The 19925-nt window shown below is 39.7% G+C and overlaps 1 protein-coding gene across 1 annotated transcript in view; it reads right to left on the bottom strand.

Annotated features, from left to right (window-relative positions):
- Positions 1 to 778: 778 nt before the first annotated feature.
- The window catches only part of ALDH7A1 (aldehyde dehydrogenase 7 family member A1), a 38956-nt gene continuing 19809 nt past the window's right edge, over positions 779 to 19925 (bottom strand). Inside the window, exons 9-18 of the mRNA XM_082457871.1 lie at positions 19437 to 19534; positions 16690 to 16731; positions 14682 to 14776; positions 12626 to 12710; positions 11379 to 11485; positions 8808 to 8924; positions 7611 to 7708; positions 6919 to 6992; positions 3983 to 4058; positions 779 to 2369 (exon numbers count right to left, since the gene is read on the bottom strand). Coding sequence (XP_082313997.1) covers positions 2315 to 2369; positions 3983 to 4058; positions 6919 to 6992; positions 7611 to 7708; positions 8808 to 8924; positions 11379 to 11485; positions 12626 to 12710; positions 14682 to 14776; positions 16690 to 16731; positions 19437 to 19534 — 847 coding nt within the window. The 3' untranslated portion in view covers positions 779 to 2314. The remainder of the gene's footprint in view (positions 2370 to 3982; positions 4059 to 6918; positions 6993 to 7610; positions 7709 to 8807; positions 8925 to 11378; positions 11486 to 12625; positions 12711 to 14681; positions 14777 to 16689; positions 16732 to 19436; positions 19535 to 19925) is intronic.

Genomic DNA, 19925 nt, shown 5'->3' with positions numbered 1-19925 from the left:
GACCAAAAATGTCCTTGTTGCTAGAAACATGTGTAGAAAACTTGTGAATTAGTTTCAAAGAAAGCTTTCAGAATCAGTTTACCTTGACTTCTATACCTAAGATTAGAGCTGCCGGTCTCCTTCTCACCAGTGTACTAGAGATTATTATTCCATATCGGCCACCATGGAATGGCTTTAGCAAATACACAGGAGGATGGAGAGCCTCCTTATTGGAGAGAATACATACCTGACTGGAGAGAAATTATAAATGTAAAAATTGAAAAAACACCAACACAGCTCGTGTTTCGAAATACTTGTTAAAAAATAATATGCTTGGAAAAAACAGGATCTAAAAAAATATTTCAATCGAAACTAATCTCAATTTCACAAAATGAAAATAGCCAATTACTACATGGTTTCTCAAAACGTTTTAAACGGTGCTTTACTTTCTTCAGACAGTATTATAGACACTAAAAACAGGGCTACAATACCTAACATCGTGACTTACAAAGAAAAACCATAGCAAGGTTTTTTTAAACAAATGCCCAAACTGCGTAATTTTCTTAAGCAACTGCTTGTATTAACCTTGTATTGATACACATATACTTTTTACCTATTTTGTACTTCAACACATGGAAGGAAACTTGGCTTTCAGCACAATCCTTTCATGAGATATTTAAAGAGTCCCTAGTTGAATAACGGGAAGCTCACAAGTGTGCAGTTTGTGTGTACTGGGGAGAGTGGGTGTGGAAAGGGGGTTAGGAAACGTACGATTCAAGCACCTGATTCTCTGACATCATTTTTTTGTTGGTTTGAATTTTTAATCAAAGTTATACATTCTCTTGATTTAAAGAGTCAAATAGCTCTACAAGACTTGTTATGGAAAATAATCCCTCCTGTCTCCATGCCCCACTCCCCATTTGTCCTCTCCTGAAGCAATGATATTTTCAGAATTTAGCTCCCTATCTTTTATAAGCCTATGTTCCTATTTCTTGCTTTTGTAATTTTAGGCATTATTGATTTTCCACTACAGAACATAAACTGCCTGCCTCTCTGACCTACCTTCAAACCCTGAACTCTTCCTGCCAACATGCTCTCAGAAGGCCTATCGTCCATGTTTGGCTTAATATTCAAGGTTGACAACAGCATACCTGGGTGAACACTAGTCACAGCTGGGCCATGGAACATGTTATATACCTTTCCTTCCCTGATAAATTTATCATTGCTTGGTTTTTTCATTTGCTTGCTTCTCTGTCATAACTCAACCCCAAATTCTTTGCCAGTTGTCTGAATCTCTCCCTACATCCTGACACATCAGGTCATCTACAGGTGTCATCTTCTTGCAAGGCTTCTGTTCCAGTGCAGGCTGGCAGGAGTCGACGGGGTGGCGGCTGCTGCCCTCCAGGGGAGTGGAGGCTGCCAGGAAGACAGAGCCGCAGGGGCCGGCGTGAGCGCGACAGGGCCCTGGGCTGAGCCACTCCAGCAGCTCCCGGGCAGCTTCTCAAGAGAAGGACGTGGACTCCCAGGAAAGAAAAAGTGAACTATGCCGAGTTCACTGCGAACACATGCTGCTACACACTTGGTTATTCTGAGAACAAACCTAAGGGCAGCTAAAGAAGCCTAACAGCTAAAGAAGATGGTCTGAGGTTGCATAAGAAATCCAGACGTGCTCTGCATAGAATTCCACACAGTCGTCCGCAGGTGCAGGTTCTAGGTAGGGCAGGAGCAAAATCTCTGTCCGCCCCCCAGATTTCTTCTGTGGTGACACAAGCCATCCTGAGCAAGAGAAGCTGTGATAATGATGAATGCCCTCAGACATCTTAAACAGCAAGTCGTTCCACAGGGATACTGTGCCATGGTCCTCCATAAACAAGGGATACTCCCTTCAATCACACCCTTTCCAACACCTGCTGAGGAGGGTGACGTGAATCAATACTTGCTACCGATTTCTTTACTTGCTCAGGAGCCATTCCTGCACCTCCTGACAAGACTTCTATTTTCTTCCCTATTATGTTCTGTATTTTTCAAATTCCTACCATGGCATGCACTATTTTTTTCTAAATTATAAAAATAATGCTAAAGTTTAAAAAAATCAGTAACTACTAGTAACATAAAAATCCATCTAATCTATCTTTTATTACTTAAGGCTATGTCATGAAAATTTTTATTTTTTAAAAAAGTCTCTTGATTTAGGCTTCAGAAGCATAAGGGATTAACCACTGTCAAATTCAAAATGATCCATTTATTCAAGGCAAATAGTAATTTTCTTCGTCTTCTTCAGAAGAAAGAGATGCAACAATGCCTGAAACACTTGAAATGTCAATTGAAAGCAACTTTACTGAAACTTGATTCCTTGGGCCAGAGGCAGGTCCTTACTGTAGTTGATGGTACTAAGGAGGGGGAAAAATGAACAAAATTAAATGAAGGATAGTATACACGTAATAGAGGAAATTTTATGCCATTAAAAAAATGTGTCGGATCTGCATATATTAGCAAGGTCAAATATTCAAGTTAGAAGTTAATGAAGAAAAAAATTAGGATACAAAAAAACGTTAGTATAGATCCAGTTTTATAAAAGAAAAAAAAATGAGAAACACAAAATTCTGGAAAGACACACAGCATATGTGTTAGTCATGGTTTTCAGGGCACAAGAATATGGGGATTATAAATTCATCTTCTTTATGTCTCTCAATAACTTGTACTGAATTAGGAAGAAAAATACAGATATTCCCATTTTGATAGAAATAAAATGAAACTATAATAATTTGGAAAATAAAAGATTCCCTCTTAGTCAGTCATCTGGCTTTTCTCCTGGGAGGAAGTGTCTCCATCAGACGGGTTCCAAAAAGGCTGCAGCTACATGCTTGGTCCCCTAGATCTCAAGTACACAAGCAAAGTAAAAGGAACATAACTGACTTCAACAAATGGGAATCAGGCAAAGAGCATGCATGTGTCTGAGAGTAAACAAGCCATAGCCAAAGCACCTCAGAAACTCCTGATATATACTTGAAATTTGCTAAGAGTAGATCTTAAGCTCGCTCTCTCTCGCTCTCTCTCTCTCACTCACACACACACACACACACACACACACACACACACACTGTTGTGAGGTAAAGGATGTGCTAACTTGATTACGGGAATCTTTTCACAATGTATGTGTATGTCAAATCATCATGTTGCACACTTTAAATGTATTACAATTTTATTTGTCAATTATACCTCAATAAAGCTGGAGGGAAAAAAAATTCCTAACAGACATGAAGTTGCTGAGGAGACAATGAGCGAAGGTGTAGGAAACCCCTCTCCCCGAGAGGTTCCAGAGCCAGTGAGAAGCAGTAAACGAGACAGACGGTGTCCTGGGTTCCTCACCCTGTGCTCTTTCTACAACCTAACACGACATGGGCCTGACCCCACACACCATTTTACTGCTCTTGGATAAACTGATTTCTACCAAAGAGGGAGGGAAAGCAGAAAACAAATAAAAAGCAGCTCCTAGCCAGAACGTCCCAGCAACAACAGGTTCCCTTGCCAGCTACCCTTGTGCTGTGAACGTGCTAATCCACTTTCAAAGCTTGTGCTCACTCTTCCCGGAGCTGTATCCCCCAGCTCGCTAGCTAGGCCCGCAGCCCGCCTGCCCACCTCCACGTCCTACTGCCCTGGCAGTCTGCAGGGGTGGTAACTGTACCCAAGGAAAAAAACTGAAAGGACAGCCTCTTCCACTTTCTCCTGCTGGTTGACCCCAAGTGTCCTGCTCCTGTGCTGCCTCTCGACAGAAACCACTACCGAGATGGTTTCACAGTCAGGCGCTGGGCACTAGCTGAAGCTGGACAGATGGGTAGGAAAATAATAGCACCAAATAGATGCTCTGGCAGGGGAGAGCTGTGGAATGTTAGAAACATAAAATCAAGAGAAACTGCACGAACACAGAGCAGACAGTAGGAGACTGTAGAAGCACATTCCAGAGGCTGTAAAGCCAAACCATTTTCCCAAAGCCTTTTCTTACCAAGTAGATCTTCTCATGTACTGTTTCCAGGCATCACTACCAGACTCCCTGCCACCGCCAGTGTGCTTCTCTCCTCCTAGAGAAATACACAAGCAGCTCATGAATCTCGTGCAGTGCCTCTGTGTGGGCTCCTACTCAGGATCACAGAAATGAAGACACCAGGAGACCAGAGCTACCTGACCAGCTACCTCACAGGTAGCCAGAGTATCCCCTCTGCAAACAAATAAATAAAAGACAGAGACCAAACCAAACGGGAAAAAGGGAACTAAGTTGGAAAATAAAGTAAAAGGAATTAACCAAAAAAACAGAAATGTCAGGAAGCACCTTAAAAAAAACCTTACCATTAGACCGAGGTGTTAAGAGTGGAAACCTCTGAACAGTGGAAATGTAATTTTATTTTCCCATTTATGCTTATCTGTATATAATTTTCTACAGTATACATAAACTGATTTTATAATAAAAATTTTTAAATGTCATATTAATATTTTTAAAGGTTACAAAAAGATAATGATTCCATAAAACAAGAAAAAGGTACTGTTTAAAAGTGTGCCATCAAAGCACACTTAGTATCATTTTTAGTAAGAGCAGAGGAGAGAAAAACAACAGAAGGGTTAGAAGAAAAGTTTGAGGAAATCTCCCAAAAAGACTAACGAGATGGAAAATAAGAGGGGAAAAAATAACAAAATTAAATAATTCTTCAAGAGATAACATTCAAATAATAGGAGTTCTAGAAATTAAAATACAGAAAAATCAAAGGGAAAAAATTGTCAAAGAAACACTAACAAAACAAAATAAAACTATCAAAAACTTCCCAGAACTAAAAACTGTGAGTCCCAATGCTAAGGCCAATTATTGGCCCACTGACTGTCCAACAAAAATGTTTACCAAGATCTCCATTGAGGCATATTACTGAAGAATTTCAGAACATCAGACATAAATAACAGACCCCCAATTTTTTGAAATGGGAGAAAAAAAGATCAGAAATCAAAGTGGACTGGGCTTTTCAACCACAGTAATGGAAACCAGAAGACAAGTAAGTTATAGCTTCCAAAGGCTGAGAAAAACTTACAATCTGTGCAGAAAAGACATAGCAGGTCTGCTTACAATGTTGCTGGCACCTGGAAACTTGTAGACTAAACAGTTCCCTACACTGTCTCATTGAGCAAACAATGTGGTTTATGTTAAATACCTGCTTTCCTTCAGGGAGTCTGGAATTTGGGTGCTTAGGCAGAGGTTGCCTGTGTGACCGACCCCCAATAAAAGCCTTGGGTACTGAGTCTCTATGCTTTGCTGGTAGACAATGTTTCACGTATGTTGTCACAATCCAATGCAGGAAGAATTAAGCACATCTTCTGTGACTACTACACTGGGAGAAGACTTAGGAGCCAGATACTTAGTATCTGGTTTCCTCTAGACCTCACCCTGTGCAATAATGTCTCACAGGAAAAGAGAGGGAGGGTTTAAGAAAGTTAATCTATGATAACAAAGGGTCAGTACATAATGTCTAAAGTTGTGAAAGAGCAGTTAAAGCACATTACTTAGAAAAACTGAAGTAAATTCAAAGGTCAATTTTCTTTTTCCTTCAGTAAGAATCTCAAAGTAGCTGCCTCTGGGAAAGCAGGAGGAAGACCAAAGTATGGGGCAGAACTGCTTTTTGCTTTATGAGACTTTTTAAAAACTTTAGAAATTAACCGTAAAGGCTGAAATAAAAGAGTCAATTGGAGAGAGAAGGCATGGGCTGGAAACAGGGATTGAAGGCCTACAGAAGGAACAGACGCTCACTTAATAGTGGAGCGCAGAGATAAAAGGCTAAACTGAAATCAGGAACGTCTATCAATGTCTGTATGCTGAACAGTAATTGCCCACTGCTTTAAAATGTATAAAAGAAGGCTTCTAATTATTTAAATTTTTACAGGTTGTAATGTATGTTTGTTTTACTTCTGTGTGTGTACATATATATAAATAATGCAATCTGTTTTTACTATATTTTGGATAATTTTTAGTAAGTTAATATATGATTGTTGGGAAGGCCTTTTTTAAAAAAAAAAACAAAAACTTTTACTATGAGTACCAAGTTTAAGCATCAAGAGCCCCAGGGTCATTAAGAGAAAAGAGGAGCTGGGCCCAATGAAAAGAAACAACTCAATATTTTATCTAAGATAAAAGACAATGTGTAATATTTACTATGCCCACTTTGCAAGTAAAAAACAGAATTTTTCATGTGAAATTTTCTGGCTTTAAAGCAGAGGTTCTTAATCTTTTTGGGGTCTTCAAGCGTCTCCCAAGAAAACAGATGCCATTTCAGGGGTTCACATAATTCAGGTGAAGGGCCCCTGTTCTAACACGATGCTGCATCTGAGAATAAAATGCAGGACCTTGGACAACAACTCTGAATACAGAGCATAACTCTCTCGACCATGTCAGACCAGGTAAGATTATTATTTCAGTGTCTTGGTCAAACTTTTCTAAAATACTAGTGCTTTTTCTTTGCCGCCTGTTGTGGACTAAATTGTGTTCCCCCTGCCCCAATTTCATAGGTTGAAGCCCTAACCTCCAATTCCTTAGAACGTGGCTGGCTGTATTTGGCAACAGGGCCCTTAAGGAGGTAACGAAGGTTAAATGAAGTCATAAAGGTGGGGTTTTAAGCCAATAGGACTAATGTCCTTATAAGAAGATAAAGAGACACCAGGGATGTACGTGCACAGAGAACAGGCCATGGGAGGACACAGGAGGAAGGCGGCCATCTACACGTCAGAAGAGAGGCCTCAGGAAAAACCAAACCTGCCAACACCTTGATCTTGGACTTCCAGCCTCCAGGAATGTGAGAAAACACATTTCTATTGTTTGAGCCCACCCAGTCTGGTATTCTGTTATGGCAGCCCCGGCAGACTAATAAACTGCCCAACATGAAAAAGGAGAAAGGATTCTCTACGTACCAAATGCACCTCCAATCTCAGCCCCACTCGTTGGAATGTTGACGTTTACAATGCCACAGTCTGATCCTTTTGGGCTGTGTGTAAAAAGGGAGGCAAAATGAAAGCAAAATATGTGAAAGTAAAAAAAAAAAAGAAAGAAAAAGGAAAAACACACACACAAAACAAATGTACAGAAATGAATAAATAATCCAAACAAACCTCTAAGACTCTCAATGCTAAACAAAAAAAAAAAAAGAAAAGAAAAAAAAAATAGGGGACTTCCCTGGTGGCGCAGTGGTTAAGAATCCGCCTGCCAATGCAGGGGACACGGGTTTGATCCCTGGTCCAGGAAGATCCCACATGCCATGGAGCAACTAAGCCCGTGAGCCACAACTACTGAGCCTGTGCTCTAGAGCCCGCGAGCCACAACTACTGAGCCCACGCTCCGCAACAAGAGAAGCCACCGCAATGAAAAGTCCGTGCACCACAACCACTATGAAGTGTAGCCCCTGCGCACTGCAACTAGAGAAAGCCCGCATGCAGCAACGAAGACCCAATGCAGCCAAAATTTTAAAATATAAATAAATTTATTAAAAAAAAAAATTTATTAAAAAAAATATTTTCACCTGTGATGGTTTCATTTTCTTTTTTTATAGCCCATTCACCACACAACTCAGACTTAACGTAAGTTTTCAAAATACACAAAGTTATACCCAAGCCAGCGAAAGATTCTGCCCAAATCCTTGGTAAAGATGCTACTTGAAAGTCCCTGTTTTACTTCATTATTCCATGCAAAGACCTCGTCTTCATTCTAAAAGGACAGACATTGAAAGCTGTTAGATCATACACACTGTTCAGGTCCAAATTAACTAATGGTAAATTCATTTCGTGAAATTTACCAGTATAATTTTAGTGCACAAAAGGAAACTAAGGAGTCAACATCTTCCTAATTCTGTTTATCTCGTACCGTGCTTTGTGGGATTTTCCCCTTACCTCAACTTTGAGAAAAACATGAGTACATTCTTCCATTCAAGCCACTATGTATAAGAGCTGTTATTTACTGAGCTCTTACTATGTGCAACACACTGACCTAGGCATTGAGCATGCATTTATACATTTAATCCTCACCCAATGACACAGGCTCTGTATTATCCCTATTGTACAAATTAGGCAAGAGAGGCTAAATGATTTGCTCAGGAACTCACAGTCAAACACACAGACACAAGACAAAACATGAAATTATACTCTGTAGTCACATTATGTGAAACAATAATAGACAACTTAAAGCAAGATTTTAATTAATGCAATCATATAATTGCAACAAGCTATAAGTCTCATTATCCTTTAACTGTTAATCATGGCATAGCCAAGCCTTGATTCAATCTCTAGACATCTGCTGGCATGGTAGGGCCTGTCACGTGCTGGGAAGGAGACCCTCTAGTTACCTTTATCTGTTAAAACCTCTGCAGCCTGTCCTCTGATACAAGTTGTAATTGTATGTCTACAAATTGCCCTTATATCTTCTCATTTTGTCCACTGATACTTAGCACTCAGACTACTCAGACTATCAAACTACCTGGTCCCTTTTGTGCAGAAGCTGACTTCATAGTCCACACAGCTCAACTGTATCAACACAGCTGATACAGGTGATGAGGGCCACGTTCCCCATAAATTTCAATGTTGGCCCTCTACTTGTCTTAATTTCCCTGGCAGCTAGCTTATGCTCTACTGTTTAAAGTGTTCATCTCATCATAGTTTGTCCTTAACCTTCAAATCTTTACTAATCGGAGTGACTTTCTAAAACCTCCCTAAAGGCTGAGTGAAATTTAATATGCCTTTATTTTCTCCTAGTCTTCTCATTTGTTTCAACGTTGAACTAGAGAAAAGAGAAAAGGAATCCACTTTTTTACCTTGAATTTAAACACATAAAGAATCGGGGCAAAAGTCTCTGTGTGTACAATGGTTGCGTTGTGGTCAAGGCCTGTAACAATTGTCGGTTCTACATAATTTCCAGGGCGATCCATAACCTGCAGTAGAGAAAGGAAATAAAAACAAGAGCATTTTGGACTTCCCTGGTGGTGCAGTGGTTAGGAGTCTGCCTGCCGGTGCAGGGGACATGGGTTTGAGCCCTGGTCTGGGAGGATCCCACATGCCGCGGAGCAACTGGGCCCGTGCTCCACAACAAGAGAAGCCACCGCAATGAGAAGCCCGCGCACCACAACGAAGAGTGGCTCCCGCTCGCCGCAACTGGAGGGGGCCCGCATGCAGCAATGAGGACCTAACGCAGCCATAAATAAATAAATAAATAAATAAAATTTATTAAAAAAAACACAAAAAACAAGAGCATTTTGTTTTCTGGTTCTTGGAGTCAGAGGATACCATCTTTGTTTACAATTTTGAGGAAAAAAAATAAACACCATTTATGAGTGAATTATTTCTCCAAAATGACTTCCCATCATGAATGAAAATTTTCTCTGCCTCTTATTGGTTCTAACTTAGTTGGTCAGAAAAAAAATAGAAAAAAGGAGTCAAGGATAGAGAGCTGTGCCATGCAACATGACCAAGTTACAGTGAAAAAACGCTGTTACAGGTGGTTATTTTTAACGTCACATAATTTTAACAGAGGTAATCTATAACTGTTCTGTTACAAACTGTATTGTGCCCATATCCACACCCCCAAATTCTTATGTTGAAGCCTTAAACCCACCCTACTCCCATTATGACTAAATTTGGAGAGACAGGACCTTTAAGGAGGTAAAGTTAAATGAGGTCACGTGGGTGAGGGCCTAATCAGATAGAAATAATTCCTCATAAGAAGAGGAAGAGACACCAGGGAACTCCTCTCTCCAGGCAGGGAGGAAAGGCCATGTGAGGACATGGAGAGAAGGTGGCCGTCTGCAAGCCAGGGACAGAGGCCTCACCAGAAGAACCAACCCGGCCAGCACCTTGATTTGGGACTCAGCTTCCAGAACTGTGAGACAGATTTGTTGTTTAAGCCACCCAGTCTGTGATATTTTGCTATGGCAGCCCTAGCAAACTAACACATTAATACAGAAATCAAATGCTCTAAAAGGGTATACTATAGACACTCTCCTAACTAACCTCCACATAACCAAATTACTAGTTCATCTCCACTTAACTGCTATAAAATATTCTGATGCCTGCAGCAAGCTGCTTGGCTGGTGGTCAGCTCTCCAGGGTGACTGTGTAATTCTGCTCTCACCCTCTGAGCTGTACATTTACCAAGAGTCATCTGTATTTACTCCCAACCCTGTATGTGACAGCTGTATTTGTTATCACAATACCATATTGCATTATGTAACTTAAGTAAATATTACACAAAGGGGAAAAAAGAGCTACTCCTAAAGATTAAGTTAAATGCTTAAAAAAACTCAAGGTAAGTAACAAAAAGTACAAATACACATACACATCTCTATCCAATGAGATGTGGATATGTCAATGTTGAGAGACTAGGGAGAAGGATTCTGCTTCTCAGAGAGCTTTGCAAGAGACTCAGTTTTCAGTGATTTTTAAAGAAGTGAAAATAAATTGTAGATAATAAATTATATGTATAGCTTATTCAAGGATGAAGACAAATTCCTATCATACATGAAGAAAACGCCTTGAATCTACATCTCAAGAATCAAACAAATATAGTGTGAAATGAAATTCATATTTTATGGCAAGACAAGAAAAATTTAAACATCAAAAACTTTCTCTGACCTATGGCCTCCTCTCTCCCCTCAGCTGTGCACTGTGTATCTGTGTCATGCATCAACCAAACCTCCCCATCGGCAGAAATACCTGCTCAACCATAAACAGCAACATTCTCCTAGCACCACCAAGACAACTCCTTAAAAGATAACATTCCTTATCTTGTAAGGGGCCATGATGACGCTTAGATCTAGATTGTGTAAACTGTCAAAGATACATCATTCAATGTATAGCCTTCTGTCTAAAAAACTTATATAACTGCCTTGACTTCTAACAGGCAGAATGGTTCCCGAAGCTTTCTGAGGTGCTGTTCCCGGGTTATAATCCTCGATTTGGCTCAAATAAAAATTTCCATTTCTTTCTTAAATCAACTAATTTTTCGTCGACAATAGTAATATGTGTTAAAAAATGCTTTTGGTATGTTTTTTTTTTTTTGATTCCCTGCCTTAAATGACTTAATAATCACTACTAAATACGGATTTTAAATTGCACTAAATACAGTCTTCCGTACCATGAAAAAGAGGTCTCCCTTCCATACAAATTCCCAGGGACTCAATTCAAAGGCAACCTTGGCTCTGAGTTGTGTCTTTCCAGAAATATTCCATTCATGTTACATTGTCATTCTTTAAAATATGTATTTCCCCGTTATAAAAGCGATGGAGAAAAGAAAAGTGGCAGTGAGGCACCCTTCATCAATTTACCCGGAGCCCTGCTTGTGCGAAAGGAAAAGAAAGAACCTGTCACTCCTGATCTCAAGTTGTCATTACCTTGCCACCATAGACCACGGTGCCACCTTCTTTCTTTGCTTCCTCCACTGCTCCAAGAAACATGCTCACTGCCTGTTTGGTGTGGAGTGGCCCATAGAGAACATTAGCTGGAAAGAAAAAGGAATGCTCTTCATTTCACCCTAACTGGCATCATTTTATAATTAAACAGCTTCCCCAATGAACAGACCAATCCTTTCATATATCCCCTCAGTTTAGAGCAGGAGTCAGCAACCTTTCTCTGCAAAGAGCCGGACGGTAACTATTTAATGCTTTGCATGACATGTGGTCTCTGCCACGACTACTCAATTCCGCCAATGTAGTGCAAAAGCAGCCACAGAAGATATGCAAAAAAGAAGGTATGGCTGGGTCCTCATAAGCTTTCTATACAGAAACATGGAGGGCCAAATCTAGGGAAAGAGCTATCAATTCATCAGAGTACTGCAGTAAAAATATAGGCTCTGCTTACTCATTACAGGGTGATCATTCTCTAAGAACGTCACAGAACCAGCAGTCGGTGAACAATTTAAAGGGAAGAGGCTGATGCTCCCTCTGTATGGCTACCAGAAACCAGAGCATTAAAGGCGACCGTGGGACAGAGGAAGAAGGAAGATAGAGGTAGGCCTCAGCGAGGAGGTGGGAAGGGCTGGGCAAAGAGCATTCCCAGCAGGGCAGAGCCTGGAATGTCCGGAGCACTGAAAGAAGGTTGGAGAAGCCGCAGCTCAGGGAGCAACGGGGCAAATGGTGCACAGCGGGTCCAGAAGGCGGGCGGGGACGCGGCCGAGGTCAGATCACGAAAGACTGTGAACTTGCAAAAAGGGTCTCAAAAGGCATCCAAGTTTTAGTCAAACAGCAATGAGTGTTTTTAGCAAGAGAGTGAATTATTTAATTACATTTTAAAAAATTACTTTATATGGTGGAAGGCAGAAGTGCAAGCAGAAAAGTCAGGCAGGTGACTCTTGCAACCTTGCATGAGAGAGGATGGTGGTATCTGGGAGGAGGGAAGTGAAGAGGGAAAAGCTTCTCAAACTCATCCCATCTCAATACCATCTCCCAAGCTCACCCACCGGCCCACGTCAAGTACTGAGATCCTAACCTAGGAGCAGACATGTCACCCCAAATGCAAAATAAACTGCTTTGTATTCCCTCGGGCCTCTCAGGAAAGGGAAAAAAACAAAAGGAGAAAATCAGAAACTCTTATAACACCATGTGTCAAAAAGGAACATCTTTGGAATCAACCAGGTACTCACAGTCCCACGGGTTCCCAACACGGATCTGTGCATAGGCCTTTTTAAGTCTATTGACAACTTCATCATGAATGCTTTCATGTAAAAACTAAATGAAAAAAGAAACATTCAAGGGATTAGTACATATAAATGGACTATTAAATAGCACAAATAAATGTACGAAATTGTTAAAAATGCACAATTTTAATTTTTTTCCCCCAGCCTTTTTTTTTTTTTGGCCGTGGTGCACAGCTTGTAGGTCTTAGTTCCCCAACCAGGGATTGAACCTGCACCCTCAGCAGTGAAAGCACAGAGTCCTAACCACTGGACCGCCAGGGAATTCCCTCAATTTTTCTTAACAGTACTGATTTATACAGTTGACCCTTGAACAACATGGGTTTGAACTGCACGGGTCCACCTGTATAAAAATATTTTTCGAGAGTAAATGCTACAGGACTACATGGTTCCCAATTGGTTGGATCTGCAGATTTGGAAGAACCATGGATACAGAGGGCCAACGATAAATCACAGAGAGGTCCATAGTACTGGAATGGATTTTTCTGTATACCACTACAGTCCCTACAAAAATTGATTTGGGTTATGACTAACAGTATCCTCCAATATTTGACACTAAATATAAAGCATGGCTATGTATATTTGCTCCAGGACACAAAGGAAAAATAAAGGTTGACCAAATAAAGAAATGCTTGGCTTTTATGTCATTTCATAGTTTACCATGTAATTAAGATTATAATCTTTTGGAGTACCCCTGTTTCCTTCTTAGCCTTAAGGTAATAAATGTTTAAGGTGAACAAATTCAATAAATTGTAAATACTTTACAAACATCGTAGCTTAGATATTCTATCGTAGTAGGCAGACAAGGTACTTTACTAACTGGTATAAGATGATGCCTTTAGAAAGTGCAGGCTCTGGGTTTCTGCCCGTTAAATCCACAGAGCAACATTTAAATAAAGAAATAAATAGAAAGAAAAAAAAAAGTGCAGTAAGAGAACGTTAGAACTATCCCTGTAAAACAAGCGAGTTCATACCGCAGTTCACACCACATCAACTGAGTAATATAAAAGCAAAGGAAGGATTTATATTCATTGTAAAATACAGGAAAAAGTGAATATGCAAAGTTATGGCAAAAGTAAAGACTTAATTTCCCTATATTTCTTATCTATTCTAATTAATTTAGATTATGTCAACCCTATAAAGAATTTGTTCATACTCATTGTGGGTGAGAGGAAAAACCCAAAGCCAATTCCTCCATAATTCAATTGTAAACTGTTTTTGTTTTTTTAATTACAGGAGGAAAACTCAACAATTTTTAAAAAGGCAATTGTAGCCAAATTTTCTACCTAATCAAAATTTGTTTGGCCCAGTTTTTCAATAGCATGAGTCATGAAAATCAAGGTTGTATCCCACACAAAAACATTTTAAAATCCAGCTCAAATCTAAGTGTGGAGATTAAACTTCCCAAACCCCGAACACTGAAGCGAAACCACTCTCCTCACATGCACTTAATATTAATGTGCCCTATATATATGCATGAAGACTTATATACTTATATAGAGAGAACATACATATACTCACTTTCCAATAAACTACGTCACATCAAGTCAAATCTAAGACTTGACCTATAAGCCAAAAATTTTTAATTTTTTAAAATATTTTACTACTTAAAATGTTTTTACAAGAAAGCTAAGACTGTCTACCTTTTAGCAAATAGTTGTGAATTTTTCAAATGTTTATCTTGTTTTATTCTCTAAGTGACATGGGACTTCGTCCACATTGTTCTAGGTGTAGGACTGAAAGCGGGTCTCATCACCCACGTCCAACTCCAGTCAATGAGGACTGGACCACGTTCAGCTTGGGGAGGTAAGGCAGAGCCCCTCGCTGACCAGCAGCATCTGCCACGAGCACAGAACAGAGCAGCAGGGCCACATGTTTGCCAACCACATCCAGGGAATACACGTTTCTAGCAGCGTTTCTACGACACCTCCTTAACAGTACAGTGTGTTGAAAAGCAGCGTTGGAAGAGGAGGACACTCTCACGGGCCCATGCAGACACACTCACCAGGCGCCTCGCAGTGGTACACCTCTGGCCGGCTGTCCCCACGGCTGCAAAGAGAGCTGAGGGAACGACTAAGCTGAGGTCCGAATCCTCAAAAGCTTAGGGAAGCAGAAACACACCCATCAGTGTCGTGAGGTAGGCAGACGAGGTACTTTACTAACTGGTATAAGATGATGCCTTCCGAAAGCGCAGTGAGAGAACGCCAGAACTATCCTTGTAAAATAAGCAAGTTCATACCGCAGAGGCAACTTTTCTCCCAAAGAAAATGATATGAGAACAGAGGGATGAGCTCCCCCTCCTCTGACCTCTTCATCTTTCACCTCTCTGAAGTTTCTGATGCTGACTGAGCCTTCTCTGCACCTTCATGTGGTCTCTTCTCTAAGAGCACCACCGTCTTTGTCAGTTTTACTTGCCTCCAGTCTCAACCCCACCGCCCATTTAGATGGCAGCTTCCCTGGGCCCATAGAGAAGTCAGTGGGATCCTTCTGATTTATTACCACCATCAAACCAAGCTCTCCAACAACCTCTGCACCCTCATCTGCATCAGTCCATTCCCTAAAATGCCTCTTGTTCTCCCCGCTACAGAAGCTTTTTCAAATGCCTCAAACCCCTCCAGCCCTTTACTCCTGCTCCAGATGACTTCACCATTTACTTCGAGGAAAATCTCAAAGTGATCACACACAAGGCCCTTTCCTGCTTCCTCTGCATCTCTGAAGAGATCAGTGCAAAATCACTTTCAGATTGCTCTCTACTTTTGTCTGTTCCTTCCTCCTCCTCTTCTGCCCTCTGAAGAAAAAACCAGCATAGTCTTTACAAGGTTACCCTTCCATTGATCCATTGTATTACTTATAATTCCTTCCTTTCTATCCGTTTCAGAAACTTACAGTCCCAATTCCCTCTTACATCTTCAATTTTCCCCTGTCCAGTCTAAGAGCATTCTCAGACTAGCATGATGGTTAAGAAGGTGGATTACACAACCAAACAGACCAAAGTTCTTATCCATCACCACCACTTATTCATTGTGCTATTTTAACTTTTTAAGCCTCAGTTTCCTCATCCATAAAATGGGATAATATTATCTGGGGTACTAATGGACGATAGTAAGGAGTTTTAGGAAGAGAGCTACGCTCTGGGTTCTGATTGCCAGGATACAAATGCTGGCTCTGTCACTTCAGGCACATAATCATTTTAAGCCTCGGGGTGTAACCTTCAAATAAGATTAATAAAGGTATCTGCCTCATGGGGTTACTTTGGGGATTAAATGACATATTGCATATGAAAAAACTGAGCACAGTGCCTGGCACATACCCACTGATCAATAAACGCTAACTATATTTTCTAATCAACTCTCTCTTTTACAAAATCAGAAGTTCATCCAAAACAAACCCTTCACCATATAATTTTTATATTTCTGGTGTACCCCACAACACATAAGCATTTAAACATAATGATAATGATGGCAATATACAATTAGCAAGTTTTTACCATAAAATTCATGATTCTATGAAGTCTCAACCAACTGATGTTCATTATATTATCCAGAAGTTAGGCTGGTAGACTATTTCCTTTTGTGACTATAGGTAAATGATAAAATGCCTTAAGGAAGTGCTTCTTCCCAATGTAAAAGCACTCAATACCCCACTGAAGACAAACTAATGTTTTTGGAAAGAGCAGGTCACATAAGAGTTACTTATTTATTCTAGAGAAACATGTGGCCAGTTTTCAAAAAACAGAAGGAAAATAAGAAACAATGACACATTAGAAAGTCTCATACACAGATTCTAAGCCCCAGGTAATATTTTCCGAACATGAACGCCTTTCCCTCCTAGTTATCTCTGCCTTCAAACCATGTGTCCTGTCTCACAAGGAAAGTTCCTAAGCATGGGAATTAGATCTTAGACACACACACAACATAAAAGGGATGAGTTCTTACACAAGTTCTATACATTCAGGATGGCTACTGAAGATATTCTAAACAGAAATCACGCAAACAAAGAAAAGGCAGCCTTACCTATAATTGCATTGTTTCCTCCAAGTTCTAATAAACTTCTCCCTTTAAAATATATAAACACAAATTAATTCCTATTTCATTGTTTAATGCACACAGCTACACGGCCTCAAATCATAGCCTATCCCAATTGTTTTAATTTATTTTCTGATTTAAAACATAGCATGAACATAAATAAACTGTAACTCAATTTAAAAAAATTTTCAAGGGAAAAAAAAAAAAGCATGAGCATTACATCAATGTCTAGATTCCTGATTTTAATAATTGTATCATGGTTATATGACAGAATGTCCTTGTTCTTAGGAAATACACAAAACACATTTAGTGGTAAAGGAATACAATGTCTTCAATTTTCTCAAAAGGTTCAAAAATATGCTCTCACAATATATATGTTTGTGTGTGTGTGTGTGTGTTGCTAGAGAGAAAGTGATTTTAAAAATGGTACAGTTGGTAAAACTCATTAAAGGGTATATGGGAATTCCTTGTATTAGCCATGGAATTTCTCTAAGTTTGAAATTATATCCCCCAAAACTCCAAACAGTTAGTATAAAATGGTGCAGTCACTTGGAAAATTATATGACAATTTCCCAAGAATACAGTATTACCATAAGATCTGACAATTCCATCTGTACCTTCCATATCCTTCCAATTCTCTATGTGCTCCCTAACCATGTTCAAAACCACCAACCCCCTCCAGGAAAAGCACCTACAACTTAAGACAGGCAGATGCATCATTTAAAAATTGTAATCCTACTAATGGTACTACTTATAAGAGAACTACAAACTACCGATTTGAGTTAAAAGGAGAGGTAGGGAGGGGGACCGTATCTGCTAGTGGGAGAAGCAGGATTAATGATCTTGAGCACCACTGCACACACTTACTGGCCATTTGTTTATCTTTGAAGAAATAATCTAATCAAATGCTTGCCCATTTTTTAATTGGGTTGTCTTTTATATTACTGAATTGTAAGAATTCTTTATATATTCTAGACACAAATCCCTTATCAGATAAAGGATTTCTAAATATTTTCTCCCATTCTATAGGTTGTTCTTTTCACGTTTTTGATGGTGTGCCCTTTTCAAGTTTGTTTTTGTTTTTTAACGTGGACCATTTTTAAAGTCTTTATTGAATTTGTTACAATATTGTTTCTGTTTTATGTTTTGGTTTTTTGGCTGCGACGCATGTGGGAACTTAGCTCCCCGACCAGGGATCAAACCCGTGCCCCCTGCATTGGAAGGCGAAGTCTCAACCGCTGGACTGCCAGCGAAGTCCTGATGGTGTGTCCTTCGAAACAGAAAAGTTTTTAATTTTGATGAAGTCTAATTTATCTATTCTTTCTTTTGTTGCTTCTGCTTTAGTTGTCATATCTAAGAAACCACTGCCTAATCGAAGGTCACAAAGACCTATTCCTATGTTGCCTTCAAGCATTTTATAGTTCTAGCTCTCACCTTTAGGTCTTTGATATATTTTGAATTAATTTTTGTGTATAGGGGTAGGTTGGGGTCCAACTTCATACATACATTATGGTTATCTAGTTGTCCCAGCACTATTTGTTGAAGACTATTTTCCTCATTGAAATGTCTTGGCACCCTTGACCATAAGTGTAAGCGTGCATTTCTGGGCTCTCAATCTATTCCATTGATTTTTCTATCTTTACGCCAGTACACATCGTCTGGATTACTATACTTCTGTAATAAATTCTGAAATTGGGAAGTGTGAGTCCTCTGACTTTGTTCTTTCCAAGACTGTTTTGGCTATTTGGGGTCCCTTGCATTTCATATGAACTTTAGAATCAGCTTGTCATTTCTACAAAGAAGCCAAGTGACATTTTGAAAGGGATTGCATTCAATCTGCAAATTACTTGGACAGTACTGATCTCGGGCAGTAATAATATTAAATTGTTTCCAAACAGTGAAAATGGGAGGTCTTTACATTTATTTAGGTCTTTTAAAATTTCTTTCAATGATGCTTTGTGGTACTCTGTGTGAAAGACTTACACTTCTTTTGTTAAATTTATTCCTAAGAATTTTATTCTTTTTGATGCTACTGTAAATGAAAGTTTTATGAATTTCATTTTCAGATTGCTCATTGTTACTGTATAGAAATACAAATGATTTTTGTATCCTGCAACCTTGCCAACCATGTTTATTAGCTCTAATAGTTTGTAAACTTCCTTTTTAAAAGCAATGCCCATATAGCAAAATAGCTGACAGATTAACTATTCGAGTCTCATCTTATGCTAGGGTTAGAGTCTAAATCAGCAAAATAGGCAAAAGTTGACCGTCAATATTATCCTAGAAAACCTCTTTAGTGAGCCATAAAGTAAAGCATACAAAGCTATGTCTTACAACCCTTTTCAGTCATATATGCATGAAACAGAAATGAGAGAAAAACAGATGTAAGTCTTCTATACCACATTCACTCTAGGTCCTGTACTCTCTCTGGTCCTGTTTAAATTGTGAGTTCTCTTTTTTATTTGCCAAACCAGTCTGACAGAAATTGATAAGTGCATTTGATATGATTCTACTATGGTCATTTAGGGAGGGAATGACATCCTTTTCCAAATTATGCTATTAAATCTGCTATCTCCCTAATATTAAGCCACTATTAGCTGTACCCTTCCTTTTACTTGGACATTCAAATAAACACGGCTGGTGTCTCCATGGAAAGGGTCAAGGAAAAAAACCCAATCTTTATTTCATATCCATACCTGAGGGAATTAAAAGCTCGATATAAAGCCAACACTTACCAAACCTCTCCTGCACCATAAGAGCCACTTTTTTTCCCACCTGAGTGCTCCCAGTGAAGGACAGCAGGTTCATTCGCTCATCTTTGGCCATGGCTGTGCTGCAAGGGGAAGAGACACGGTCAGCCAAGCAGAGAAACCTAGCAATGGTGGCACTCAACGGTGCCAGGCCAGAAAATTCTGAAACCCCTGTCATGGAAAGACAGTCAGTGAAAGACACAAGGATCTATCCCAAGGGAGCAAGGGAAGGTCTTCATGACAATGATTTTCACAAGGAGAACCATACAGCAGAACAGGCTAACCCGTTCTGGGAGCTCTCCGTAAACAGAAATCACCACAAGGACGTTGTTAAGGAAGATATTCCTTCTTGTACTGATGGGTGACTGGACAATACGACCGTAGCAGTTCCTTGATGAGCATCCCAGTTATTTTGCAGTCTCTTAAAACTGATTCCTTTAAGAACTAAAAGTTTAGGGACTTCCCTGGTGGTCC

The sequence above is a fragment of the Balaenoptera physalus genome (genome assembly GCF_965194825.1).
Source record: "Balaenoptera physalus genome assembly, chromosome: 3".
NCBI classification, from domain to species: Eukaryota; Metazoa; Chordata; class Mammalia; order Artiodactyla; family Balaenopteridae; genus Balaenoptera; species Balaenoptera physalus.
Note: the sequence above shows the minus strand (reverse complement) of the source record. Positions and strands in the feature narration are given on the sequence as shown.